Source organism: Acinonyx jubatus, chromosome E1, assembly GCF_027475565.1.
Source record: "Acinonyx jubatus isolate Ajub_Pintada_27869175 chromosome E1, VMU_Ajub_asm_v1.0, whole genome shotgun sequence".
NCBI lineage: Eukaryota > Metazoa > Chordata > Mammalia > Carnivora > Felidae > Acinonyx > Acinonyx jubatus.
Window position 1 is genome coordinate 55,219,308 of NC_069397.1, and position 26,546 is coordinate 55,245,853.

The 26,546-nt window shown below is 61.5% G+C and overlaps 1 protein-coding gene across 6 annotated transcripts; it reads right to left on the reverse strand.

The window, feature by feature from the left end:
* On the reverse strand, positions 1-26,253 carry RHBDF2 (rhomboid 5 homolog 2). 6 transcript variants are annotated; one of them, XM_027052190.2, is made up of 20 exons: positions 25,276-25,362; positions 20,526-20,583; positions 12,834-13,030; positions 9,480-9,645; positions 8,611-8,738; positions 7,867-8,062; positions 7,563-7,766; positions 6,615-6,743; positions 6,139-6,257; positions 5,802-5,996; positions 4,469-4,580; positions 4,191-4,265; positions 3,856-4,017; positions 3,459-3,568; positions 3,240-3,303; positions 3,056-3,150; positions 2,697-2,772; positions 2,434-2,534; positions 2,077-2,230; positions 1-1,367 (listed from the first exon to the last, which is right to left on the reverse strand). In XM_027052190.2, exons 4-20 carry the CDS (start codon positions 9,621-9,623, stop codon positions 948-950), a joined length of 2,484 nt encoding a protein of 827 aa, XP_026907991.1. In that variant the 5' UTR covers positions 9,624-9,645; positions 12,834-13,030; positions 20,526-20,583; positions 25,276-25,362; the 3' UTR covers positions 1-947. The 6 variants fall into 6 exon arrangements, with proteins under 6 accessions (XP_026907991.1, XP_026907992.1, XP_026907996.1 ...); XM_027052191.2 differs by lacking the exon at positions 25,276-25,362 and adding an exon at positions 21,812-22,038; XM_027052195.2 differs by lacking the exons at positions 20,526-20,583; positions 25,276-25,362 and adding an exon at positions 26,134-26,253.
* Positions 26,254-26,546: the final 293 nt, after the last annotated feature.

A 26,546-nucleotide genomic window follows, 5' to 3' on the forward strand; every position in this document is an offset into this window, starting at 1 on the left:
TCAAAAGATGTTACTTCTAAAGAGTATCATTTAATACATTTGAGACATCATCCATATAAAGTTAGCGTTACTTTTAAAAATTAGAACCTTAATATAAACCAGTAAAAAAAATGGGTCTGACCGAGCCTTGGGCAACCCCTGGGGAACCCACCCCAACTCGGGCAGGAGTGAGTAGCCCAGCCCCCGCCCCAACTCGGGCAGGAGTGAGGCAGAGTGGAGTAGGGCCGGCCTTCTCGAAGCCAGCCCCATGAGGCAGAACACTGACTCCAAGAGAGGGCCAAGAGGGACACAGAGGGGACAGCCTCTGTCTGCTCGGAACAAGCAAAGGCTCTCAGCTTCCCAGCCCAGCTGTGCCTCCTTGCTCTTTTCTGCCCCAGACTGTGGCAAAGCCCTTCCCACAAGTCTGCTCCAGGAGCGTTAAGGGCAGGCTCACCAGGCCACCGATGAACGAGGGGCCCGGGCTCTTAGGGCAGAGAGGGGAGGAGAAACAGGAAGGAGGGCTGGTGTGGTGAGGCAGGTGTGGGAACCCTGGCCACGTCCCAGTAAGGGCACGCTCACAGCAATGGGGTGTGTGTGTGTGGCCGGGGGGCACCAGCAGAGGCTGAGGGGGGTGATGGGCGAAGCCTGAGGACCTTGGGAAAGAAAGAAGCCCACCCCTAGGCAGTGGTCCCGCCAGCAGGGGAGCAACGGGTGGGCATGGCCCTGAGCCCCTGAGCTGCAGAGAAGCCCGTGCGTGGAGTGTCCCCCAGCCTGAGGAAGGGGGCGCCTCGCTGCCCCGGGGGAACCCGCCTTTGTGACCGTCTCGCCTGGTGGAGGGAGGGCCCGGGCCCCTGGCAGTGGGTCTCCGGAGCGCCGGGGGGAGGGGGCGCTCTGCAGCCCGGCCCGGGGCCCCGGGCCCTCAGCGCCCCGTGAGCAGCAGCGATGCCCCGCCCGGGGGGGGCAGGGGGTCAGTGCAGCACCTGGTCCAGCTCGTACTTCTCGCAGAAGCGGCTGGTGAAGGGGAAGCAGGTGAGGTACTCGATCCAGGGCCAGTGCACGGGGTAGACGTAGAGCCAGATGACCAGAGAGGCGAAGAGGCCGGCGAAGACCAGCAGCGAGACCAGGATGAGGGCCCTCTTGCGGTACTTGTCGCTGGTGCCGAAGGTGATGTAGGGCAGGAAGGCGAAGGCCAGCAGCAGGCCGCTGAGGAAGCCGAAGATGTGGGCGATGTTGTCGATCCAGGGCAGGAGGCCGCAGACGAACAGGAAGAGTACGATGGCCGACAGGTTGAGGAAGGCCTTCCAGGGCCGCTCCAGCAGCTGCCAGCTCTGGAAGAGCTCCACAAAGAGGCAGGCGAGGAGGCCGAACTGCGACCCGGCCGGGCCCACCTGGGGCGGGTGGGGGAGGGGAGAAGGGTCATTTCCAGGCGCCCCAGGGGGAAGCCTGGAGCCCCCGGGGACCCGGGTCAGCCTATGGGTGGGCTCCTCCCAGGCGTGGGGACCCTGAACCTGGGGTGGGGGCGGGGAGGGGGTCAGGGAGCAGCCGCAGCAGCTGGGCCACAGCTGGGCTTGCGGCACCCACGTTTTCTGCAAACTCTGGGGACCTACTACAGGCCCAGTGGGTGGTCAGTGCAATCAACGCGACAGACAAGCCCGCTCCAGGCAGCGAACGGCGGGACAGACAGACCCTGAGCGAGCCAACAGCGTTAGACTGAACCGATCAAAAAACTCGCTGTTTCCGTGAGTCTAGAGTGGCTGGGCGTTGGCGATTCCATATAGCTCAACCCACAGATAGGTGACAGGCAGGTACGCAGGCAGGGTCGCGGTCACGAAGAGAAACGAAGCAGAGGCGAACAAAAGGAGGGACAAGATCTGGGAAAGTCGGAAGGGATGCCTGAGCACGACCCAGGGGCAGTGCTGTTCCCCTGCACCCGGGGATTAGGGGATCGGCCAATAAGCCCACAGCTTAGCTGTCCATCTGCTGTTGAACCTGGCCTGGGAGGGCGCCGTGTGTCTCTGTGGCAGAGCCAGTGGGGGGGTGGGGGTGGGGAGCAGCAGAGCCGGCCCCGCCCCCTGCCCCGCCCCTCCGAGTGCCTACCTCGGCCCGGTAGGGGAGGAAGAGGGCACTGGCGAGGTTGCCGGTGATGCCGCTGAGGATAAAGATGATGGCGATGCGGTGCCAGCCGGCCAGCTTCTCCAGGTCCCGCAGGATGGTCATTTGGAAGACCACAGACACGAAGCAGTGCACCACGCTGGGGAGGGGGCGCACCAGGCGTCAGCCGTCCCGCCTCTGCCTGCGGCTGCCAGCCAGGCACCGCAGGGGCAGCGGGGTCTGCAGGCTCGTGGCGGCTGCGCGCTGGCCCGGGAGCCCTCCTCCAGGGGTCTCTGGGGGGCGGGGGCGGGCAGACATCACAGGGGCCTGGCGGGGAGGGGCGGGCAGCGAGGGGCCTTTTACCCAGCGTGGAGGAACAGAGACAGCCAGAGCCTGTAGAACTGATCTGGGACCTCGGGGTTGAGGAAGGGCAGCAGCCCACACACCTTGTCCAAGCAGTGCACCTGGGGGCAAGCGCGTGGAGGTCAGTGCCCTCGACCCAGCTGGCCCTGACGTGGGGGGGGCAGAGGCGGGTACCTGCTGCGGGAGGGAAGGCACGAGGCCAGCTCCAGCAGGCTGCGGCGCTCACCTCCTTACGCTCAGGGCCCGGCCAGGCCCTGCCTCACCTGGGAGCAGAGTGTTGCCTCTTCGTGGAAATAGCCGTGCATGAATTCACAGTATTCCCGGGTGGTGATCTCACAGCTGGGGGGACAAGGAGGCCAGGGGATGCGTCAGGGCCCTGAGGACTCCTGCCCATTCACCTGCTGCTCAAGGCCTGGCCACAGCAGGCATCGCTGGCAGGAAGGGGGTGCCGCTCTGCGGGGACCACAGCTCCGGGGCAAGCTCCCTTTCATTCTGCTCACGCCACGGGTGACCCCAGAGTCACCAGGTAGGGAGGACACTGGCCCGGGGTGGTGGGTGGTGCCAGAGGATAAGAGGAAGCTCTGGGCAGGGTGCCCGGGGCAGAGTGCCCGGGCTGGCTCACCTGCCCTTGGTGCCGATGCAGCACGGGCGGCCCTTGATCTGGCAGTCCATGTGCAAGAAGCCCGTGCGGTTACTCTTGGCCTGCTCCGTGCAGATCTGCCGGGACGGACACCGGGTTGGGCCCGGGCAGCGGCAGGCACCCCCTCCCTGCCCTTCCTAGACCATGCTCCACCCCGGACACTCACTGGCCACTTGGTGATGTCGTCGGGCCAGATGTGGGCGCCGCTAGAGGCTGGCTCCTCACAGGTTCTGGAGGCAGGGGTGAGAGGGGGCAAAATGAGGAGCTGTGTCCCGCCCCCCAGCCTGCCACACTCCCCTCCAACATCCCTGCAGGAGCCACGGGCAGGATACGCAAGGCCGTCTTCTCATGGGTGGCCCAGCGGTGGGCCACCCCGGGACCGTACCTGGGGTCCTGATGGCACACTGCCCCCGATGTCCGCCTCTGGCCCAGATCAGACTTGTCCATGGGGGGGCCCGTGTCATCCTGCCACTTGACAAAAGTGGCCAAAGTCTCCTGGAGGGTGGAGGAGGGTTGGTTACGACTAGGCGAATGTCCCCGTGAGAGTGGGCAAGGGACCCTCCAGGACAGGGGCTCTTCCCCTCGTCCCCAGGGCTCAGACCCATCTCCCAGACCTCTACCCCCGGCTGACGTTCCCAAGACCTGGCTTCCGCTCCTCTGGGGAGGTCGGCACCCTCCCCGTGCTGGCCCGTGTACAGGGGTGTGTGGGGCCGGGAAGGAGGGAGGGGATGGTCCTCCAGGGGCCCTCCCCAAGGCTAGGGCAAGCGGAGGGCTGGCCCTACCGAGCAGTCTTTCCGCTGGGTCTGGATGCAGCCCGAGTGGTCGTTCTGGACACAGCAGCCCGAGTCCCGCTCAAGGTCTCGCTCCCGAAGCACCAGCTGGTCGATCTGCTGGTCCTTCCGGATGCAGGGCGAGAACTTGGCTCCCAGGTGGATCAAATCGATCTGGGGGAGGGCACAGAGTAAGCGTGGGCCCCGACCTGGCCACTCTGTTGAGTCTCCCCTGAGGGCCCCCTGACGAGGGGGGCCCCTGGGCAAGCCGACCCCCTGCCCAGCTGGAGGTGACGGGGCCCAGGGCCTTGCTGCTGTGGTGCTGTCCCACCCGCCGGGCCCCTCACCGAGCTGGGGCCGATCCAGAAGTTCTCCTGCTGGATGTACTTCACGCTCTCATACACACCTTTGTTCCTGAGCACCTGGGGCAGAGGCAGAGGGAGGGGGGTCAGGGGGTTCCCCATGCCAGGGTAGGGCTGAGGGGTAAAGCTGTGGCGAGCCCAGAGCACCCTCCTGCACGGGCCAGGTTGTGGCCATGGGAGGGATTCGGTGCCCGATGACGCTTGATGCCTCTCGGGCGGGTGGGACCCCCGGAGCGGAGCACCCCTAACTTAGCCTGGCTCACCAGCTGGGTGGTGACGTGCTGGGCAAAGCCCACGGGTGCAATGCCATACGTGCAGATCACCAGCAGCGTGATGATGATGTGGACGAAGGTCAGCCAGTAGGTGAAGTAGGGCCTGGGGACACAGGCCTGGGGTCAGCGGAGCCGAACCCACATCACATCCCTCAGTCTGTCGAGCCCAGCCCCCATCAGCTCCCCTTCTATTCCCCTCCAACTCATCCTTCGTCACAGTGACATCACAGCCCCTACAGGGGGCGCCTGGGTGGGTCAGTCAGTTAAGCGTCCGACTTCAGCTCGGGTCAGATCTCATGGTTCGTGAGTTCGAGCCCCGCATCCGGCTCTCTGCTATCAGCACGGGTCCTCTGTATCCCTCTGCCCCTCCCCCACTTGCGCTCACACTCTCTCTCTCTCTCTCTCTCAAAAATAAATACGCGTTAAAAAAAAAATGCACTCCAACATGTCTCTCCCTGCTTAAAACCCTTAGATGGCTTCCTGCCACCTTGGAATTAAGTCCAACATCGCCCCCTCCTGCTGGCTGCAAGGCCTTACTGTGCCCACCCACATTCTTCTCTTACAGTTCCTGGAACAAACCACAATCCTCGCGGCCCCAGGGCCTTTGCACACGGTGCCTCTTTTGTCAGAAATGCTCTTCACATCTCTCTTTACCCGGCTAACTCCTGCTCACGCTGGCTGCACCCCTCCTCACCAGTTCATTCTCATTCTCCGTCCTCCTTGGGACGCTTGCTATCCTCGTTATTACTTATTTATAATCAGGGTTTAATGTCCATCAGGTCACTGCCCATCGCACACTGGGAGGACTGCCCTCCTCCAATCCTCTAATTTCCCCCAAGGTCTCTGTGCACATCCTGCCCCACGCTCCCCTCACTCATAGCCCAAGGTTCTGACCGTCCCTCTGGCCCAGCGTGCCCTCCCGGTCTCTCCTGTCGGAGCTGTTCTGGGGCCAGTGGGGGATAGCACTCAACGCACGCTTGTCGACTCACTGCTTTCGGGAGCCAGGCTGAGGACACAGGCCAAGGAAACAGGGAGGGTGAAGAGGCAGCAAAGCGCCCGGGGACCCCTCCCGGGTGACGCACATGGTCGTGACGCGGGGGTGACGCAGGGCAACCCCGGGGACTCGTCCCTGCTTCCCTCACCCGCAGGGGGTGCTCGCCAAATGCCGGCTCGGTGAGTAAGGGGGCTGCTGCAGGCAAGGGTCCCGGGGAAGCCGGAAGCTCCCAGGCCTCCCGGGGTGGCCCTCGGCCCTCCTGCCCTCTGCCTGCACCTGAGGGCGGGGACGCCGCCCACAACGCCCGGAGCCGGCCGCCTCGCGGCTCACCGGTGGCTGTCGAAGCTCTCCAGCTGGCGCTGCACGGTGCTGCTGATGCTGCGGCGGTAGCTACGGTTCAGCCAGTTGCCCACCACGCCCAGGCCGTAGTGCCGCCTCTTGCGGTCAAAGGCAAAGTGCTTCACCGTGGAGGCGAGGCGCCTGCTGCGCCTGGCCCCGGGCGCCGGGGCTCGGCCGGAGTCCTTCCTGGTGGAGGAGGGCTCTCAGCCGGCTGCCCCTTCCCCGCACATCCCAGAAGGGGGCCCGGGAGGGACCTGCTGCGGGCTGGGGGAGCCCTTCCCCACCGCACCACTTCCCTCCGCTTGGAGGAAGGCTGCCCAGAACTCACAGAGGGACCTGCACCCCATCGGGGGAGACCGGGGAGGCCGAGCGTGGGATCCCCCGGAAGTAGCTGGCAGAGAGCGGGGGAGACTCAAACACATCGTCGGGCATGGAGCTCATTTCTTCCTGGGGTGGGGTGGAGCGGGGGACACAAAGAAAGACAGCGTGAGGAGTCACTGTCCCAAATACTGCTCCCGACAGCTCAATTCAAGGACAGAACAGAGCGGGACAGGCTCTTGGGGAGGGAGGTGCAGGGCATGTGCCTGGGAGCCCTCATGATTTCCCGGTTGGCACCTGCCCCGCCAGGTCCCTGACGGAGAGACAGGGGCCCAGAAGCTCCGCAAGGCAGCAGCATATCCCTCCAACCAGGGGGCCCTTGGATCTGTCAGGGGCTCCTGGCAGCGCATGATCAAGGCCAGGTCACCAGTCCTAGCTCCCAGGCCACCCCGTACCCTCTTCCCGAGGCCCACACCCCATGCTTGCCTTACTAAAAAATGAGGAGTCAAATGTGTCTGCCCCATCGACCACGTCCTCCTCCAGGAAGCTGGGGTAGGCAAAGCTGCGTTTGATCACCCGGCACCGCTGTCCCGTGGCATCCAGCACGGAGCGCCCCTGTGACAGGGCAGAGGCACGGGCATCAGGCCCCCCCGCTCCAAAGGGACTGTCAAGCCCATCCTCCCCGGGCACGGCGTGGCCAGAGACAGGGCACCATCTTCCATAGCCCTACACGTAGCGCTCTCCCCGTAGTTGGCTGTTTTCCTCTCCCTGCCGACGTCCTGCCCTCTGACTTGGGCAGCTAGCTCGCCACCACTCGTTCCGCACCCTGACTCCCCAAACTCGGGCCATCTCCCCCAGCCCCAGCTCCGCGGCACGGCACACCGTGCCCCTGTCCCCCTCTCTGACCCCCACGTGCCATGCCCCCTCCTACCTCCGGGCCTCTGCGTGGGCCCTTCCCTCTGCTGAGAAAGCTATTCCTCTCCTGGGGAACTTCTCCTTATTTTTCTGGGCTCAGCTCAAGTGGCTTCCCTGACATGAGTGCCTCTCCTGCACCGACCCCGGCACTTATCACACTGACTAGTGACAACTGCCCCCTCGGGCCTGGGGGCTCTCCCAGGGCAGGGACACTGGCTCCTGCCACTCTGCAGCCCCCGTGCCCAGCACATCACAGGGGCCGAGTAAACTCGGGTGAACTGACTGCACATTTCACTTCCGACTTGCCCGGCCCGTGTCGGTGCAGAACCCGGCTTCCCAAACCCTGGAGCTCTGGGGCTGGAAGGCCATGGGCCAGGCCCCGGGCCTCTCTGCCGGGTAACCTCATGCATCCGCTGCCCTTGGCACAGAGGGATGCGCCCAGGTGAGCTCTTGGGGGACGCTCTGGGGGGGACAGAGAGGGAGGGAGGGGCGGCGGGGGCCGGGCAGAGGCATCTTCACCTTGAGGAGGGCGGCGGCAGCCTGAAAGCTCATGTGGGCCACAGACATCCTCTTGCGGCGGGGCAGGTGGGAGTAGCCAGAGCGGACGCTGGTGAAGGATGTGAGGGACAGGACCCCGGGGGTCAGGGGCGGGTGTGGGGCATGGGGCCTGTCCACCTCGTCAGGGTGGCGGAACGCCCGTCCTCGGGCCAGTGGATCCACAATCTGGAAGAGAGGGAGGGAGGGAGGGAGGGAGGGAGCAGGTCGGGCCCCTGGGCTCCGTCCCCTGCCACTGCCGCCGCCCCTCCCTCCCCCCCAAACCCACCTTGGGCATCTTGCAGGGCTTTGGAGACTCGGTGCCCTGGAAGGACGGCACCTCCTGGCTGGGGAGCTCCAGGTCCCGCTGGCACGAGGCCTTGAGGCGGCCGTAGCGCACGCTGCAGTGGTGCAGGCTCCTGCGTTGCCAATGCTGCCGCTTCACCTCCCAGTCGCCGCTGACCCCGAACCACTGGGCTGTGCCCCTGCGGGAGCCGAGAGCGCCGCGGGGGTGGGCACGCCGCGGGGACGAAGACCAAAGCGGGCCAGGGCACGTGCAGGGGGGACGCAGGGGGGCAGGGTGCCGTGCACTTGTGTCCAGGGGAGGGGATGTGGGAGGTGACAGCGTGCGTGGGCAGGGGACGACAGGCGACAAGGCACGTGTGTGTGCAGTGGAGGGGGACAGATCGGCTCCCCGCTTTTGCCCCTGGGTTGGTACCCAATGACCAGCTGAAAGGGGTGGGCAGGCCTCCCGGAGTCACTCTGTGGGCCGGTGCCTCCCCCCGCAGCCCCGCTCCTTGACCCACCCCGCAGGCTCCACCCTGTGACTTTCTACGAGGCACACATCGCCCTTGGGCCTCAGTTCCCCCCCCCCCCCCAACACGGTGTTAACGGATTCTCACGTTCCAGCCCTGCAGGGAGGGCCGCTCATTAAGGCCTTCCCGCTCCTTCTAGGAAGGGGACCCAGGGGCCAGGCCCGGAGAAGGTCCGTAGGGCTGCCGGGGATGGGGGGGGGGGCGGGAAGGGTGCTCACTTTCGAATGCTCTGGGACAGGGAGGCCTGGCGGCGGAAGCCTGGGTGCTTCTCTGAGCTGCCCTCCTGCCATCGTCCCCGTGGCTCCTGGAGGCTGACACTCTTCACGTAGGCTGGGTTCCTGGGCCTCTGTGGGAGGACAGGCTGGGACTCGGTGGAGCCCAGAGCCCGGGCTGGCTCTTTTTTGGCTCCCTGCGTGAGAGCACGGAGAACAAGCCTCACCCCCAATTTACACGCCCTGAGCTGCTTTCCTTCCAAACGTAAAGTCACCACCTTTTAACTCTTCAGTGACCCCCAGCGTGATTTCCTAGCTCCTGGTTCCCTGTAGGAGGAAGAGCCCCCCGGGGTGAGTGGGTGGCACCAACACAGCACCCCTGTATGCCCCAGGACACTGTTTCCAGCCTGCTCTCAATGAGCCCTTTATGAAGCGCTGGTCCAGGCTGTTGGAAACGTTGCTCATTTCCATCCTCCACGGGAGCCAGGCGCCGCGGGGTCAGGCTGCTGATGCCCAGCGCGGGGGCCCCTTCCCCCAAGTGTGACAGCCCTCGCCCCTGGGCGGGGTGGTGTGGCAGGGCCTAGACAGAAAGGGAAACAGCCAGTCCCGGGTGGAACCGGGAGGCTTTCTCAGGACCGCACTTCCCACCGGGAGACCCACAGCGATCACCCGGAGACCGGCACCTGCGCTCGGGGCCCGCTCACTGTGACATCTGGAAAGGCAGGAGGGGGGCACAGGCCTAAGTCAGGGGCTACACAGGCAGCTGGGGCTCAGGCAGAAGGGGCCTCCTCAGCCCGAACAGTGCTGTGTGGGCACGGCTGTTGTCTGGGGCAGGGCGGCGAGCCTCCAGGCTGCCCCCTCACCTGTCCCTTTACCTGGGGCAGCATGCTGGCCTGCTCGCCAGGGGCCGCGGTCTCGGGTGGAGGGATGGTGATGGACAGATTGGGCGGCTTCCGGCTCTGCAGGCGGCTGCTGGACGCGGAGGAGACGCTCTCGCCATTCTTGTCAGCGGAGGCCATGGCGGGCGGGGGGGCAGCGCGGCTGGAGTGGAAACAGGGAGGGGGGCACGAGTGTGTCGAGAGGTGGCAAGACGGGAGGGGACCGGGGACCTTGGTGCCAGGGCAGGTGGCCCAGGTCAGGCCTAACTAACTCTGGGGTCTAAACCTCGCCACGAGAGACGGAATCTGACCTGGGTGGGGTATTATTGCAAGAAGGTCTATTTCCGTCCTTCGCCCTTCCTTTGCATTCCAGGCCGGCAGGGGCCTGAGAAATCCCCACCTTTCCACCTCCTCCCACTGCAGGACCACACCCAGAAAGGAGCCTGAGGGCAAAGGACTGAGCTGCCAGGTGACCTTGGCCGCCTTGTCAGCCTGGTCAAAGTAGGCCAGGGGCCAGAGGGCAGCTTCTTGGGACCCAGAGCCCTGCCTTTGATCTCGGGGCAGGGCCTGGGGGAGGACCAGGAGAAGGCTCCGGGGCCACCCGGTGCGCTGGCCACAAAGAAGAGGTCCACAGCTGTGCGGGGAGCAGGTGCTTTCTGGGTTTCTAGCAAGGAAGTGGCTGCTCAGCCTGATTGCAGATAGAGAGAAAGCCACCATGCTGGTTCCTGTCCCCTAGGCTGCCTGGTTCCTTTCTCAAAGGTAACTGAAATTGCCACCTGTCTGGTACTTCCCTCTTTTCATGGAGGAAAAACGCTATATCCCAACCATAAAAGTGACATGTGCTCAGACCCAGAAGACCTATAAAGCAGAAAGTGAGCTCATGGCCTGCCTGTCACCCCATCTGCCACCAAACAGCCTCTTTGCAGCTGGAAGGACACACATACTTGGGTTCTACACATGCTCCTGCCACAAGTTTTCTTCCATAGTGTGTGCATCTTGTCCCATCAATGCACACAGAGCTACCCTATTTTTCTTTTTTTTAATGTTTATTTATTCTTGAGAGACAGACAGAGACAGTGTGAGTGGGGGAGGGGCAGAGAAAGAGGGAGACACAGAATCTGAAGCGGGCTCCAGGCTCTGAGCTGTCCCCACAGAGCCTGATGCGGGGCGGGGCTCGAACTCACAAACCGCGAGATCATGACCTGAGCTGAAGTTGGACGCCTAACCGACTGAGCCACCCAGATGTCCCCTATTTTTCTTTTCTTAAAAAATGTTTATCTATTTGAAAGACAGTGGGGGGGGTGGGCTGGGGCACAGAGACAGGGAGATAGAGAATCCCCGAGCAGGATCAGCGCAGAGCCCGACATGGGGCTTGAACTCACGAACTGTGAGATCACGACCGAGCCGAAATCGAGAGCCGGTCACACTTAACCCACTGAGCCACACCAGCGCCCCTAGATTTCATTGAGTGACTACCAAGATTTCATTGAGTGGAACATACCAAGATTAAACCAATTCCAGACTGATGGCAGCTGAGGGTGTTTTCGGCATTTTGGACTTGTGTCTGGTGCTCACCGACACCCCTGCCTAGACCCAGACCGGGTCCTTGTCCCAGCACTAACCCAAGACAAACTTCTAGAAGTGGAGTTGCTGGGTTGAAGAGTAAGTTCATCTTGAATCTCAATGGATCTTGGGAAACGGCCTTGCCAGAAGGAGGTGGCAATTTACTGACTCCGCCCCGATCTGGGGCTTTTCTACTCTCACTCCGGTCACCAGCCCCCACTTCCCCCTTGACTCCACCAGAATCAAGGCCCTCTGCCTGTTCTATTCTCTTCCTTTCATCCCTCACTCTGCCCTTCTTCTGGCTAAAATCTGCGGCTACTTTCTCTCCCCACTTCCCGAAGCTGCTGGAGCGGGTTTGGTTTCTCCTCCCCTCCTGTAAGGCCAGGGGCGCCACATCCACCTGCTGATACAGCAGGGCTGACCCCGGGCTGTGCACGGACGCAGGGAGTCACACGGGAGCCTCCCGGGTAAGGGCATATGGGGCCGACGTGTGACAGAGGGTGACAGCAGCCACGTTTGTCCCGAGTCTGTCCGTCCCCTCCATCTCTACCTGGCCTCACCAAAGCTACCGTCTTCTCTCACCCGAAGGACCACAGGCAGCCTCCTGAACAGTCCACCCGCCGCCCCTCGAGCCCCCACCCTCATGACCGTCCTCTACGTAACAACAAAAGTCACCTTTTAAAAGCACCAATCACACCACATCACTCTCTGCTCAACAGTGTCCCACGATTTCCCATTCTCCCTTAAAATGGAGTCCAAGCTTCTCACTGGGGGCTTTGAGCCCTGAGTGGCTTTGTCTCCTCCTTGCCCCCGACCTGGCCACTCTAGGCCCCTGACTGTCTCGCACCTGCTAAGCTCGGCTAGGGGCGCCGCGAGGGGTCACGGTCAAAAGCACGCCGCAGGTGGGTGGTTCTGGGCTTGACCTGCACAGAGGCCTGCACTTGACCACAGGTCACCCAAGCCCTCACCTTATAATGGGGGAAAGACCTCCCCCCAACCAAGAGAGGCGCCCTGGGCATCAGATGACAGAATGCACGACACACGCCCAGGCTGTATGCGCACACAGAAACGTGGGCGGGAATGTTCACGGCAGCATATTCAGCAGGGCCCAAGGGTGCAAACGACCCCAATGCCCATCAACAGACAAACGGACCAACAGAAGGTCCCACATACACACAATGGAATGACTAGTCACAAACAGCAGGGCAGAGCTGACATGGTCCAGCAGGGATGAACTTTAAGGATGTTTATGCTAACCGAAAGAAGCCAGACACAAGGGACGCCTGGGTGGCGCAGTTGGTTAAGTGGTCGACTTGATTTCCGCTGAGGTCGTGATCTCATGGCTCTCATGGCTCTGTGCTGAATTAAATGTGAATTGTAGCTCAATGAAGCTGTTAAAAAAAAGTCTCAGGCAGGTGCTCCCCAAACGTCAGGCCTCTGCCTGCGCTGGTCCCTCCATCCCCACGTCAGATCATCACACGGTGGGACAGGTAGCTCCTTCCTCTCACTCTGGTTCCAGCCGGAGCACTGCCTCCTCCGAGGAGCCCCCCTTGACTGCCTGAAGCAGCCCCCTGGCCCTCCCCTCCCTTCAAGTCTCTCCGTCACTCTACCCGGGGTTGCCTCCCTCTCTCTCTGCCTTGTTCACTGCTGCGCCCCCACCTCCAGAGGAGTCCCGGCCACAGACGGCATCAGTTCGTACATGTTGAAAAGCAAACAAATGAGCAAAGCAGTTGGTGCCTTGGGTCCAGCCCTGCCCCTCCCCCCACCCCCTGCTAACCGGGTTCCTACCTTCGGATCTGGGCTGAGCTCACAGCTTCCTGGGTCTTGTCGCAGGGGTCTTCAGAGCATGATCTAGTATGTTCTAGTCCTTCCCTCACTCTCTGCAGACGCTCTGGGGTCAAGTTTCAGCTGTGTGGGCAGGTGGACAGAGGCAAAGGCAGCCGGTTCCAGGCCGAGCAGGGCAGCTCCTTAGGCGCGCGCAGTCTCTAAGGAAGGAAGGGCAGACTCAAGCAGGCGCGTTGGGACCAAGGACCTTTTAATCTTCCTGACCTCAGTCTCTGCATCTGTAAAATGGGGTAATCCCACCGGCCTCGTGGGTGAGGGGTTAAAGGATATGTTCTCGCCACCTGGAGTAAGAACCCCTCTTGGCGGTGAGCTGGGTGCTCAGACGGCCGGGCAGCCAGGGGGGTCCAGCCTCAGAGGGTTTGCCTAAAAAGCCACCTGCAAGGACCCCCCCCCCCCGCTCTGGGCTAGGAACCCCAAATCAGGGTGGCCTCTACTTTATTTTTCCTGTTTCAACATAACTTCACTACACACGTTTAACTTAAACACAAAGTGCTGGCTGTCTTCTGATCATTTCCTTTCTTTAAAAAAAAATTGTTTTTGGGGGGAGCACCTGGGTGGCTCAGTCAGTTGAGCACCCGACTTCGGCGCAGGTCGTGATCTCGCGGTTTGTGGGTTCGAGCTCCGCGTCGGGCTCCGTGCTGACAGCTCCGAGCCTGGAGCCTGTTTCGGATTCTGTGTCCCCCCTTTCTCTATGCCCCTCCCCCGCTCACGCCCTGTCTCTCTCAAAAGCGAATAAACATTTAAAAAAATTAAAAAAAATTTTTTTAATGTTTATTTATTTTTGAGAGAGACAGGGCATGAGCGGGGGAGGGACAGAGAGAGAGAGGGAGACGCAGAATCAGGAGCTGTCTCCAGGCCCTGAGCTGTCAGCACGGAGCCCGACATGGGGCTTGAACTCACAAACCGCGAGATCACGACCCGAGCCGAAGTCGGATGCTCAACTGACTGAACCACCCAGGCTCCCTTCAACATTTCCTCTCGATTAGAGTAAGGCAGGTATTTCAGACAGTGTTCAAACGATTCAGAAGTCATATTCGTTCTTTTTTTTTTTTTAGAACATTTTTTAAAATGTTTATTGAGAGAGAGAGAGAAAGAAAAAGAGGGAGACAGACCAAGCACGTGCCACACTCAGCAGAGAGCCCAACGTGGGACTTGATCCCATGAACCGTGAGATCACGACCTGAGCTGAAATCAAGAGTCAGACGCTTAACCGACTGAGCCACCCAGATGCCCCACAAGTTGTGTTCATTCTTTAAATGATTTATCCAGGTCACATCCACACAACATAAGATCAAGCATCTGAAAGTAAAGAACTCTGTGATATTTCGCTCTAGGAGCTCCCGCACAGGGCACACTCTGCAGCAGACCCTCGGGGAGCAGAACCCTGACAGCTACCAGAGGCAGGACAGGTCAAGTATTCCCATGCATCCAGGCCTGGCTTGGCCCTTCACACGCATTATCCCATTTTGTCCTCAAGACACCTTTCAAAACAGACATCTGCCATCGCTCCCCTTTTGTGGCTGGGAAGGGAGGAGGCTCAGAGGGGTTAAGTAACTTGCCCAAGCTCACACAGCCAGGAAGGGAACAGCTGGGTCTCTTTAAGAAACAGGAGCCACCCCCCACCCAGCCCAAAGCTAGAGGACACTGGGGGCTGGACGGCCCCCTATCAGGGTGACAGTGGAGTCCAGCCCAGAGGGAAATTATACTCAATAGCACTTAGACTCTGTTCCTCAGAGGCCCGGGGTTACCAAGAGGGGCCCAAGGGGCTGCCGTGGGGCCCACCAGAGGCTGGGGGCCGGTCTGCGCCCTCCCTCTGACTCCACGGGGCAACAAAGGCTTCCAACCATAGGAGGAACTTTGGGGGGGGGGAGGAGTGGGTGCCAGAGGGGGTCCTGAGGAAGAGCTGGGGGCCCGGGATGTTTCTGCTTTGGGTTTGACCGACAGACTCAAGCATCCTTCTTTCTTCCGCAAAGTGCTGGGAGGCCCGACCCCACACCTCAGGGCAGACTGGCCGTGGACGATGAGGCCGCCCAGAGATCACGGGCAGATGGGCCTTAGCGTTGGGCCAGCTGGCTCCTCAGATCCCACTTCGCGTCTGCTCTGGGGACAGCTCCCAGACAACAGCCTCACCTGGGGCCCCTGCACGGAAAGTTCTCCAATTTAGTTTCCTTTGGGACCAGGGTGCAGTGAGAGGGCACCAGGCAGGCACTGTCCTGGGAAACTGGCACCAAGGAGGGAGGGAGGCAGGCGGTGGAAGAAGGCTGGGAGAATAGGGCTGCCGAGTCCAAGCTTGGGTGAGCTCATCAAGCATGTAGGATCCTTCTGGAACTCAGGGCTGGTCACACTTGCCTGGAGTAGATACCCAGGGCCCTTCAGAACCTGCCCTGGCCCCCACCTGATACACCAGTGTCCCTGCAGATTCCCAAACCCCCACTTTCTTGTCCGAGGCCCTGCACCTCCCCTGGCCGCACAAGGCTCCACCTTGTCTGCCTGGGCGACGCCAGGTGAAATGTCACCTCCTCCAGGAAGTCTGCCCTGTCACCAGACAGAACCAACCACTTTCTCACTTGCCTCTCCTGGCATTCTGCAGAGATCTGCCCGTGCGTAGGCCTGGGCCCTGGGCAGAGGCAGGTCTGGAATAATCAGGCCCCTGCTAAGGGCTGATGGGATGGGAGGCAGGTGGGGGGGGGGGGGCGCATGCATGGCTGCAGACTGTCAGTCCACATGGACCCTGGACCAAAACTACCTCCCCCCATCCTGCACCCAGCCCACTCTGGAAAGCTCCACAAAGTGCCCACTGCCCTGCTGTGGCTCTGTGACCAGATGCTGTCCCAGAATGAGCCCCCACTGGGTCCCCTGTTCCCCCCTCCCCAGCACAGCCCAGACTCCCCAGCCTGGGACCCGCTGTGCTGCAGACCATCTGTGCCACTGTCTTGACAGAAATAAGGGCAGACACAACCTTAGGCGGTAGGACTGGGGAGACTGGACCGGCCCCAGGGCACTTCTGGGGGTCACAGGAGAAGCGGCCTGGCCCTGGAAAACAGAGGCAGAGCTGCGCGCGTGCCTTCCTGGGGCGCAGCATGGTACCCAAGACCATTTTCACCATCTTTGTGGCCAAGGCCACATCCTGGCCTGTAAAGAAACTTTACCCTCCCCCCTCTCCTTCACTGCTAAGCAAGGGAGTTGGACGAGGTGATGGCCCAGTATTGATGCCCACGAGGCCCACACATTTAGTACAAAACACCACTTTCCCACAGCCCCTCTCCACCATGGAGGGGTGAGCCTGCTCCTGAGACTGACCCCAAACTTGTGCAGAAGCACCAGAATCCCAGTTCCTTCCCGAGAGTGGCAGGGGGCAGAGGGTAGGGCCGGTAGTGTGGTGGGGTCATGGAGGAACCCAGACAGAAAGTGCTGGAGTTTTGGGAGCACCCCGCCCCACACATGTCTCCCACGCCCCAGAAATGCTTGCTCACTGCAGAGGAAATTGTGACATCCTGGGACAGGGCTTCCTCCTGGCCCACAGTCACATCCGCTGCTCCAAGACCCCCTGGGCTGGTGCAGCGGCCAGCCTCCGGGTCGGGGTGGGGGGAGCGTGGAGAGTTTGAGAGCCTGTCCCACCCAGCGAGGCCAATGCCACCTGCGCAAGCTGGGTCCTGGCCTCGCTGGGGCCCTCCCCCAGAAGGACCTTCAGCCCCTGCCCAGAGTAGTTGGAAGACTTCGAAGGGGCCTGGGTAGGGAGAGGGGACTGAGGGTGGAGTCGTCCGGGGTGGGGTGGGGTGGGGCAGATCCAAAGAAAAAGTGAAGTGCACAGTTCAGATGACCCAGAGGGACCCAGGGGCTGACACTCTGTCACCCCTGCACCACGCCCACAACCAGTGGTGTGACCCAGCTGCCGGCAGCCAGGCGCACATGACAGAAATGCAGACTCAGAAAGCACTCAGTGATGCCCACAGAAAACCCGGTTTCTTCACAAAGGGTGGGGCTGGGCACTACCAGCTAAGCCCTATCCCGACAGTCACAGCCCGGCCTCGGCCGGAGAGGTCCCCTGCCCAAGATCTGGCAGCACACATCCAGACAGGGCGCTGGAGGGGCCCCCAATCCCCTCCCCACCTGCCTGTCACCGATGCACCCTAGCAGGTTTCTGAATGCTCCCCTGGTCTTGCCCATGGTGGACGGGGTCTCCGGAATCCCCAGCCTCTGAGGACTTCACGACCCAGGGCAGGGAATGAGCCGTGGCAGCTGACATCAGCGCTTAGCCTGCGTGTGGCCAGAACTAGGGACCAAGGGGAGGGAGGGAGGGACTCGGGCAAGGGGCAAGCATGCCCTCTGGTAGAGGACAGAGGGAAACCACTACCAGCCACCAGATCGGATCAGGAAGTTCAGGGGACCTCCTGGGGGGGGGGGGGGCGGCACAGGTCCCCTGAACCGAGGAAATAAAGAAACCGCCACTTGGCCGTGGTGGGTGAGTGGGCCACGGGAGGTCCAGAAGGAAGGGAGGCGGCTCGGGGCTGCGGGGAACCTGTCTGTCCCCTGATGAATCACAGGATGACAGGATGACGGCCAGGGGCAAGGAAGTGGCCTCTCTCCCCTGTTTCCCTGCCATAGAAACTGAAACTGGCCTGTCCCTCCACCACAGCCCTTCTGGGAACCAGGTCGTTTTTAGAAAGCTGCGAAGAGGAAGCTGGCCCTCACCCACTGTGCAACCCCCAGGCAAACCCTGGCTTCTGCTGACCTCGGGAAGTTGCTCCAGCTCGGGGAGGGGGGGGGGCCCAGGCGCTTATGTAAAGGCGGTCGTTTGTCTAACCCGTCTCCCTACGGGCTTCCTGATGGCCAGTGACTCACCCGCGCACCTCCCTGCCCTGCTGAGTGGGGCCAGGAGCAAAGGCCGGGAAAGTGCAGAGGCGACTCTGAGGGCCAGGGATCAGGACTTAGGAAGGCAAAGGACGCGGGGAGACGGACAGGGAAGGGACCACCACGTCCCCCTTGGAGGCTTTGAACTCCAAGTCACTCCCCGGTCAGAGTTAGAGAAGCCAGCAGGAAGTGTCCGCGGGCCTCTCCGTCCCTTGCCAGCACCCACTTCCCCACTACACTGGCACCTGTGCTCAGCCCAGCCTCACCCTGCCCTGCACAGGGAGAGGCCGCACCCACAGAGGACCCCGGCCCAGAGAGCCCCCATGTCTTCACCCCCACACCTTTAGGGGCTTTGCTCACTCAGTTCAGAAGGTAAAGAATGGAGAGGAGGGGGCACAGTCAGGGGCTCGAGGACCTGCTGGCTTGTCCCCACTGTCCCCACCAGACCCCAGGTTCTGGATTCCCCTTGACCCAGTTAGAGTGGCTTAGGTAGCAGGGCCGACCACAGACCCAGGAAGCGGGCCCCGGGCTCCAGGCTGAGGCTGTGAGCCTGTGGAGTCCGGGGTGGGGAGGCCAAGTTCTTAGAGCGCCGCAGACCCCGACGCCCCTTTGTAGTACGCATCAGCTTTCTCAGCATCAGCTTTCTCAGGACCGCGTACCAGCGGGGCGGGCGGAGATGAGAAGGCCCCGTCCTCTGTGGGGGCCCTGGGCCCAGGAAACTGGCTGAGCTGGATGCAGCAGCCGCTGGCAACATGCAGGGGCAGGCAGGCGGCACTCAATGCCGCCACGTGTCCCCAGCTGGACACAGTGCTGGGCCCTGCCCTCCAAGGTGCCCTCTGGGACTTTCTGGACTCCAGAAGCTGCTCGTAGAAGCACACGAGGGGACAGCAGCTGAGCAGGGATGCACGTGCCCTTCCACACCCCAGGAAAGCAGCAGCTCCCAGAGCCTAGGGGCCAAGTGCAGCTTGGGGACAACAGAAGAAAGGGAGCACAGGGGCCCGTCCTGGGGTGCTCTGCCCAACGGCCCAGCCTCCTCTGGGAAGGTGACACATTCTGTCCCAGTTCTGTTACTCCCTGAGCATCACAGTGAAGAAGGGAGGAGGCAGGGGGGCTAGGCAGCCGGGTGGCTCAGTTGGCTGAGTGTCGGTTGAGCTCAGGTCGTGCAGTTTGAGCCCCACGTCGGGCTCGCTGTATTGAAGCTGAGGTCGGCACACGTGGAGCCCACGTCAGGTCCTCTGTCCCTCTCTCTCTGCCCCTGTCCTGCTTGCTCTCTCTCTCTCTCAAACATAAACTTTACCTATCTAAAAAAATTGTTTTGTAATGTTCATTTTTGAGAGAGGGAGGCACAGAATTCAAAACAGGCTCCAGGCTCTGAGTTGTCAGCACAGAGCCCGACGTGGGGATCGAACCCACAAACTGTGAGAACCTGAGCCAAAGTTGGACGCTTAACAGACTGAGCCACTCAGGTGCCCCCAAAATAAATAAACTTAAAAAAAAAAAAAAAAAAAAAAAAAAAAAAAGGAAGTGGCATCGGGGGTCCAGAGGCCCTGACTCTTTCTGGGCCAGATACCGGGGCAGAAGAGGCTCCTAGAAAGGGAGGACACAACGCTGGAAGCCATGTTGACCTGAGCTTGGTGCGGACTGGGCTTTGCTCCAAACAGGCAAGAGGATCTGTCTCTCTTAGGATCCTGCCGTGCTGGGAATTGGTTTTTGTTGTGTTTTCAAGTTTATAATTATTATAATTTCATAATCTCTGCATCCAACGTGGGGCTGGAACTCACAACCTCGAGATCAAGAGCCAACCCTTGAACCAACCCAGCCGGGTGCCCCTGGCAGTTGGGTTTTCACTGGCTGAGGCCCAGCCCATGCTCAGTGGTTGGGGGAAAGGATGGGGTCCAACATCGGTTGGGGAGCGGGGCGGGCCTACTTCACCCTTGCTGGAAGCTCCCTGACACCGAGGGGTGACCAGACTGTTTCCAGACAGGCCCACACTCAGTACACAGAGCAGGGCTCTGTCTTGAGTTTGCAAGGGTGGGGTCCACCTACTTTCCACCCACCTCCTTGTGGCCTGGCTCCAGACGGTGAAAAGACGGTCCAACTGGGGCACCTGGGAGGCTCCGTGGGTTAAGTGACTCTCGACCTTGGCGTAGGTCGTGATGTCACAGTTCATAGGTTCAAGCCCCAGCTCAGAGCCTACTTGGGATTCTGTCTCTCCCTCTGCCCCTTCCCCCCTTTCTCTCTCGTACGCTCTCTCTCAAAAGAAAAAACAAACACTGTCCAACTGGGGGAGACAGGGGCCCAGCCCTAAATGCTGTGTGCTGCAGGCAAGCCACTTCACATCTCTGACCCTAGTCTGTTTATGCATAGCCTCCTTCATAGAGTCTGAAATCTAGGTGGCTTTGTCACCATTAGCCAGGGCTCACTTGGGTGGACATTCAGCAGAGGGACAAAGGCTTACCATAGTTTATGGAGAGGTAAGCACCTTGCCCACGACCACTCAGCCGGAAGTCAGGCCCTGGGCTGTCCTGGGTCCCCCTCACTTCTGGAGGCCCAGGCCGGCCCCACGGCTGGGAGGGAGCATGCCAGGCAAACAGTTTTCAGCTTGTAAACAGTCATTAAGGAGCTAATAAACTTGACTTCCCAGAACCCTGCCCTGGAGCTTGCTGCTTCCCTCCAAGGGGCTGGTCCCAGCCCCAATGGCTGCTAGACCTTCAGGGCCCTTGGACCCGGGCTCATCCAGGCCATTCAGACAGGGGAATGTGGGGATTTGCAAACCCTACTCACCGAAGTCCCTGCGTCACTTTGGGGCAGCATGGATTCTCCTGTTGAGGAATGAGGAGGGCTGCGGGGAGGACAGAGACAGGACTCAAACCCTGGCCTGGCCACCTACTTGATGGGAGACTTTGAGCAATTTGCCAGAGGAAACTGAGCCTTGGCTTCCTCTGCTGTGAAATGGGGGGATGCCTCCCCCATCCAACAGAGAGGACATGAGATTATGAATGCACAGAACCCAGGCCGCTATCGCTGGCCAGTGATTGGTAGCTTCTTTTATTCCTGGTTGACCACGGCTCACTTGGGTCCCTACATCTGAGCCAAGAGCCCCAGTGGTAACAGATCTCTATTTGACAGGTGGGGAAACTGAGGCTCAGAGAAGTCAAGTCACCTGTCCAAGGCCCCAGAGTTAGGGGGTAGTGATGCCTCTTGCCACCCAGGCACTGGTGAGGCAAAGCGGCCAAAAAATGGGCCTGGGGTGGTGACCCAGTGGTCCATGGGCTGGGGGCGAGTGTAGGTGTGGGCCTCTGAGACTCAGGAGTCCCTCCCAGCAGCCCCTAGGCAGAAATGACATCACCTGGCACTTAGGTAGTGCTTCTCAGCTTATCACAGGGTTTTCTCAAACATTCTCTCACACTGCCCTTATCTCATCATCACCAGTGAGATCAAGGGCTCAGGCCAGATTTTAGTGCCAAGTTCTGCTCTGGCCCCATCCCACAGCGGGTCCCCTACCTCCTGTCTCAGGCCTTCTGGGGGCCACCCTGGAGAGGGCCATCCGGAGAGGACAAAGATGCTTCCTGCCATCCGGCAGGGGCGGGACCCCCCCGAGGATGCTCTTGGCACAGGCTGTGGGGCCGCACGTGGGAGGTAGAGGAGGCAACCAAGGCTCTGAATGGCTTACCCTGTTCCTGGCCCCAAGAGCCCGGCCGGAGGGAGCAGAGCTGAGGGTCACCGCCGCCATGACCCCCTCGCCCCCCCATCACAAAAGCTGGGGGGGGGGGGGGGAGGCAGGGAAAAGCCCCGGCTGGGAGAAGCCAACAGTTCCTGGTCTGAGACTCCACTCCCGCTTGGATACCCACCCTCCCGTTCCCTCTTCCCTCCGCCTCTCGGAGCTGAGGTTCCCCACCCCGGATCAGCCGCCCTACAGAGTCATTCTAGCACTGCTCTCCAGCATGTTCTTATCGAGTCCTCCCCAGAGCCCACGAGGCAAGGCCCCTGTCGTCCCCACGGGCCTGTGCCAAGGGCCACAGACACGCTCCTAACAGCAGGCGTGATGCCACTATCGTGGCAGCTCCTACCTCAGGCTCCCGGCCCCCAAGACTTCACGTGCCACACCACTGGAATCCTCCCGGCAACTGGTCCCGAGGCTCTACTGTTACCCCAGTGTATAGCTGAAGAAACTGAGGCACGGGCTCTAAGTGACCCTCATCCTACCGACCACTATCTCGTAGGCCACTGTGCCCGCCAGCTTCTGGGCCTTGCTTCTTGGCTCCCCACGCTGGGAATCCCCCTCCTACCGCCCTCCCACCCTCCTGGCCGGCATCCCTGATTGGCATTGCCCACTTAGCTCCGACCATTTTCCTAGCACCCCGCCCCCACAACATGCCTTCTGGCAGCGTCTGAACGGCAGACAAATGACTTGTGTCTGGGTCCCCGGGTAAGCGCACACAGTGACGGAATGTGGACGCAAGGGCTCCTACTTCCCTGAAGACGAGGTGATGAATTCTCATTTACACACCTCCAACTCCCATTAGGGAAGCAACAGTAACTTTATGGGCTGGGTGGGAAAAGCCCTTGTTTTCCCCCCAGTGACGGGACAGGTGGGGCCACGTGCCCTGGCCTGTATCCTCGGAGCTGGCTTCGCCCGGTCCCCTTCCCAGCCCAGCCACCACGGGTGAGTTTGGCCTGCACTCCCAGTGGCCACTGACGTCCCCGCCAGTCCTCCCCCCAGCCTGGCTCAGCTGGATGGGAACCCGGGAGCAAACGGGTGAGCTCACTCCGGAAATCCCCGAGGGTGGCCAGGGTAACACTGCTCCAAAGTGGGTGGTACAGGCCGGAGGGGATGTGCAGAGATGGGGGGGGGCGGGGGGAGGCAGCCCAGAGAGCACCTCTCCCCAGATGCCGCCCCGCGAGGCAGGCGGGAGGCTGGGGCCCCCCCGATGCTGCTACCACTCGTCCTGAACCAAAAAGAAGTGGCAGGTGGCTCGCTGAAGTCACCTGGGCAGGAGCAGGTACGGGCATGCACAGACACACCCCCTCGGCGTCTTCCTGCTCTTATCTGCCGTCTCATCGGGCACAGTCTGTTGCAGGTTGCCGGGAACCCTCTGAAGGGCTCCAGCCACCGGTGAAAACACCACCACCGACGAAGAGCCAGGCTCAGACCCCGGTTGGCCTCTACAAGGTATTTGTGCCGCGGTTAATTCCTCCTCTGAGAAGAACAGAAGCGCCCTCCTGGGCAGTGTGGGTCTGTGCGTGTGTGGGATACCACGGAGACCTACAGCTCACAAATGAGCGAACCAGATAGGAGTCAGCTGGCCGTTTACCAGCAGGTGGCACAGGGTTTTGGGGCTGGGCCTGGGAACCGCGGCCCAGGTTCAATATCAGGCTCTACTGCTTAATTCCCGAGCAGCTTTGCACAAGTCTTGAATGCTGCTTTGTGCCACGAGAGACACTAAAGACAGAGGCCCCTGTTCCGGGGTTTTCGATCAACAAAAAGACGGCAGTGCCATTCCAGCCCTTTGAAGTTTAAAAGCAAAACAGCCGACAACAACAAAAAACAAAACCCACCAAGAAAACCCCCCAGAAACTGCCACCTGCCCTCTTGCCCTGCCAGAGTTCTGAGGGGGTCCAGGAGGCCAGGGTCCAGAAGTGAACAGAACGTGGACAATGGACACTGTCAGGAAATGGGAAGGGAGGGCAGTGGAGTGGCCCGGGCTCCTGGGCAGGGACAGTGTCTTCATTCCATCCCATCCTTCTAGGACAGCCCCCCCGCCCCAGCCCCTGAGAACTGAGCCAACATTTCTGAGCCCCATTCAAAGGACTCGTCCCTACTGGGGTTCCCCTGTCCTGCCCCTTGGCTAACATCAGGAGCAGGGGCTGCCTCGCTCTGCCAGCTGGGGGACCCACCCTGGGGCCTCTTGTCTAACCCAGGGTTCCCACAAGCCACAGAGGACCTTTTTATTGCCGGAGGGAAGCAGATTGGAGAGCCACAAGGAACTAGAAGCCTGTCAGTCCTTGGATGTTATTTTCCTGGTGTAAATAACCAGAAGAGTTAGGTGTCAGGTTAGAAGGGAAAATTCCAGCAGGTCACATGGCATCAGGCGTCCATGCCTGTCTCAGCAATCCAGCTTTGGGAAAATCTATGAGAACAGAGTTGTCCCCATTCCCTCCCCCCCCACCAGGGGGATATTTGAGCTGGAGGGCTGTCCTGGCTCACCCTGCATGGGAGGCTGCCTTAGGGGTGAAGCACTCCAGGACTGAGCCTTGAGAGGGCCCTGTGCCCAGCCCCTGGGACTCAGCTCCTCCCCCACAGCACCCAGACCTGCTTCCTGTAGGGCCCCTGCTTTGAGCAGGGAAGAGGCAGGCTGATGGCACCAAAGGAAGTCCTATTGCTGGGGGAATAACTGCCCTCACAACTTAAGTTTACTCTGTTCTTCTCCTAACCCCTGGGGAAACTGAGGCAAGCAGGGGCAGTCCAGAAGTAACTTGACGGGCCAGGTGCGGCTCCAGGGTCTTTCAACCTCAGCGCAGCAGCGACATTTTGAGCTGGTTAATTCTCTGTGGTGGGAAGCTGCCCTGTGCACCGTAAGACGTTTTTAGCAGCATCCCTGGCCTGTACCCACCAGATGCCAGTGGTAACACTCCCCTCCTTCTCCTGAGTTGTGACAACCAAAATGTCTCCAGACATGATCAAGTATCTCCTGGCACCAAAAATCAGTCCCCTGCTTGCCCCTCTGCCCTCCCTACGAAGTGGCAGGAACACAGAGGCTGGGCTCATCCTTTTACCAGCAAATGTCACCAACGCGGGGTCCTAAATTATTTGGGAACCAGAAGCCAGTTCACGTGTGGGGTCATCTGGCAAGTCTTCCCCCCCCGGCCCCCTTTAGCCTTTCACCCAGTTAGGCAGGGGCTGAGACCTCAGCTTCCCCTCTGCCCTGGGATGGGAGAGTAGGTCTAGCAGACATAATCCTTTCTAACGCGCACCTAACCCAAGGCCCTTGGAGCAACAGAGGGGACTGCTGGGTCCAATTTCTGAGCTCCGACCTAAACTTGCTGTGAGTCCACTCTCCCGCACCTGTTTCCACCCTGGCGAGGCTGAAAGCGGCCAGGCGGCGGCCCGCTGCTCGTCCAGGAAGAGAAAGGGGAGGGAAGGGTCTGAGTTCCAGGAGCTTCTGAAACGAAGGCGAGACTGCGCGGTCCCGTACCCAGACAGTCCCCTCTCTTCCTCCCGGGGGCTTTACACTTCTGCTCAATCGTCGTGCCCCCTACATCTGGTGACCCGTGGCCAAGGGACCTCTCAGGCGTCTCGCCCCAGCCGAACCCCAGGGACCGGCAGCCCGGGTCCAGCAGCCCCGTCCGAGCCCAGCCCCGGCCTCTAGCCTCGGGCGCGGCCCACGTGGGGCCCGAGCGCTCCGCAGGTCGGGCGCCCTCGCGGGCCCCGCACAGCAGCTCCAGGCCGGGCCCGCGCCGGACCCCGCGGACCCCTCTGACGCCTGCGGCCCGGCCGCCGCGTGCCGAGCTCCGCCCTTCACCCCGCGCTCACCTCCCTGCGGCCCCACGTCCCCGGGACGCAGCTCCGAGCGGCGCCGGCCAGCGGCTGGGCGGTGGCTCCTGGGGGCGGGGCCCCGGCGCTCCGCCTCTTCCCTACCTGCGCGCGGGTGGAGGGGGCGTGGCCTGGCGGTCTGGGGCGGGACCGGGCGGCCCCGGCGCCCTGGGGCGGGGCCTGGCGGTCTGGGGGCGGGGCTCCGGGCGGCGCGGGAGTAGGCTGCCAGCCCCAGGGCGCCGGGGGGCGGGGGGCGGGGGGGAGGCTCGCGCCCCTAGCTCTGCGCTCCGATCCCTGGTTTGGGGGCGGGCGTCCCCGCCTGGGGAGAGCCCTGTTTTCTACGGGAGCCGATCTCTTCCAGGCGTCGTCCTCCCCTCCCGGGACAAAGAGCATGATCTAGGTCTGAACTGCCATCACGTCACCCCTCCCCCCCCAAGGAATAGTCACTCCAGTGACGACCACCCCCCCATCCCGCTCCTGCCAGTGCTCTCATTCTAAGGCCAAGTGGACCTGTCTCTCGAACCTTTAGCCGCTCACTTTCCCTAAAACGCATTTGGAGCATCTCGATTACTCCTCGTCCTACTGCAGCTCCCGCCTCCAGCAAGCCTCTGATCTCTGCCCTCCTCTGCATCCTCCCGGGGCGGACGCACGCTCCTAGGCCGAGTCTTGCTCCACTTCCTCCGCCCCCGTCCGACCCCCACACGAAGCCGCGGGTAGGAGTGTTTGCCGCTGAGCGAAGCACGCGCTGGGTGCCTGCGGGCGGGGGGGGGGGGGGGGGGGGAGTGGGGGGGGAGGGGGGAGGGTGTCTCTGGAGGAGTCCCGGGAATCTTCTTTAGGGCGGACCCAGTGAAAACTCACGTTGTCTCTGGCCCGACGACACACGACCTTCCTGATGGGGCAAAACCTTGGTTCACACGGGTGCCTGCAGCAGAGGAGGAAGCGTTCAGGATCTGGAGATTCGGTGAGGCCAGCCTCGGGGACAGGGTGGCCTCAACCCAGGCCCTAGCCCCTCTGAGCCTGTTCTTAATTTGCAAAGTAGTAAAGGCTGCCTGGCCTTCTCACGTGGTTGGCAGTGGGGATGCTGTGAAGCGTGGCATAGCAGTGTTAACTAGGTGGTTATTACGGGCGGTGGAGGCTGAGAGCCAGAGAACCTAAGTTCAGATCCCGGCCCTGCCGCCTCCTCTCTGTGTGGCCTTGGATAACCTACAACCTCCGGGAGCCTCTGCTTCCTACCCTGTAAATGGGGATGACAATAGGCCCTGCCTCTTAGA

Coding starts and splice junctions, on each gene's coding strand:
- RHBDF2 (XM_027052195.2), bottom strand. CDS start 9,623: ATGGCCTCCGCTGACAAGAATGGCGAGAGCGTCTCCTCCGCGTCCAGC. Junction 8,063..8,610: donor CTGTCCCAGAGCATTCGAAA/GTGAGCACCCTT, acceptor CGGCTCCCGCAG/GGGCACAGCCCAGTGGTTCG. Junction 3,569..3,855: donor CCCAGCGGAAAGACTGCTCG/GTAGGGCCAGCC, acceptor TCCACCCTCCAG/GAGACTTTGGCCACTTTTGT.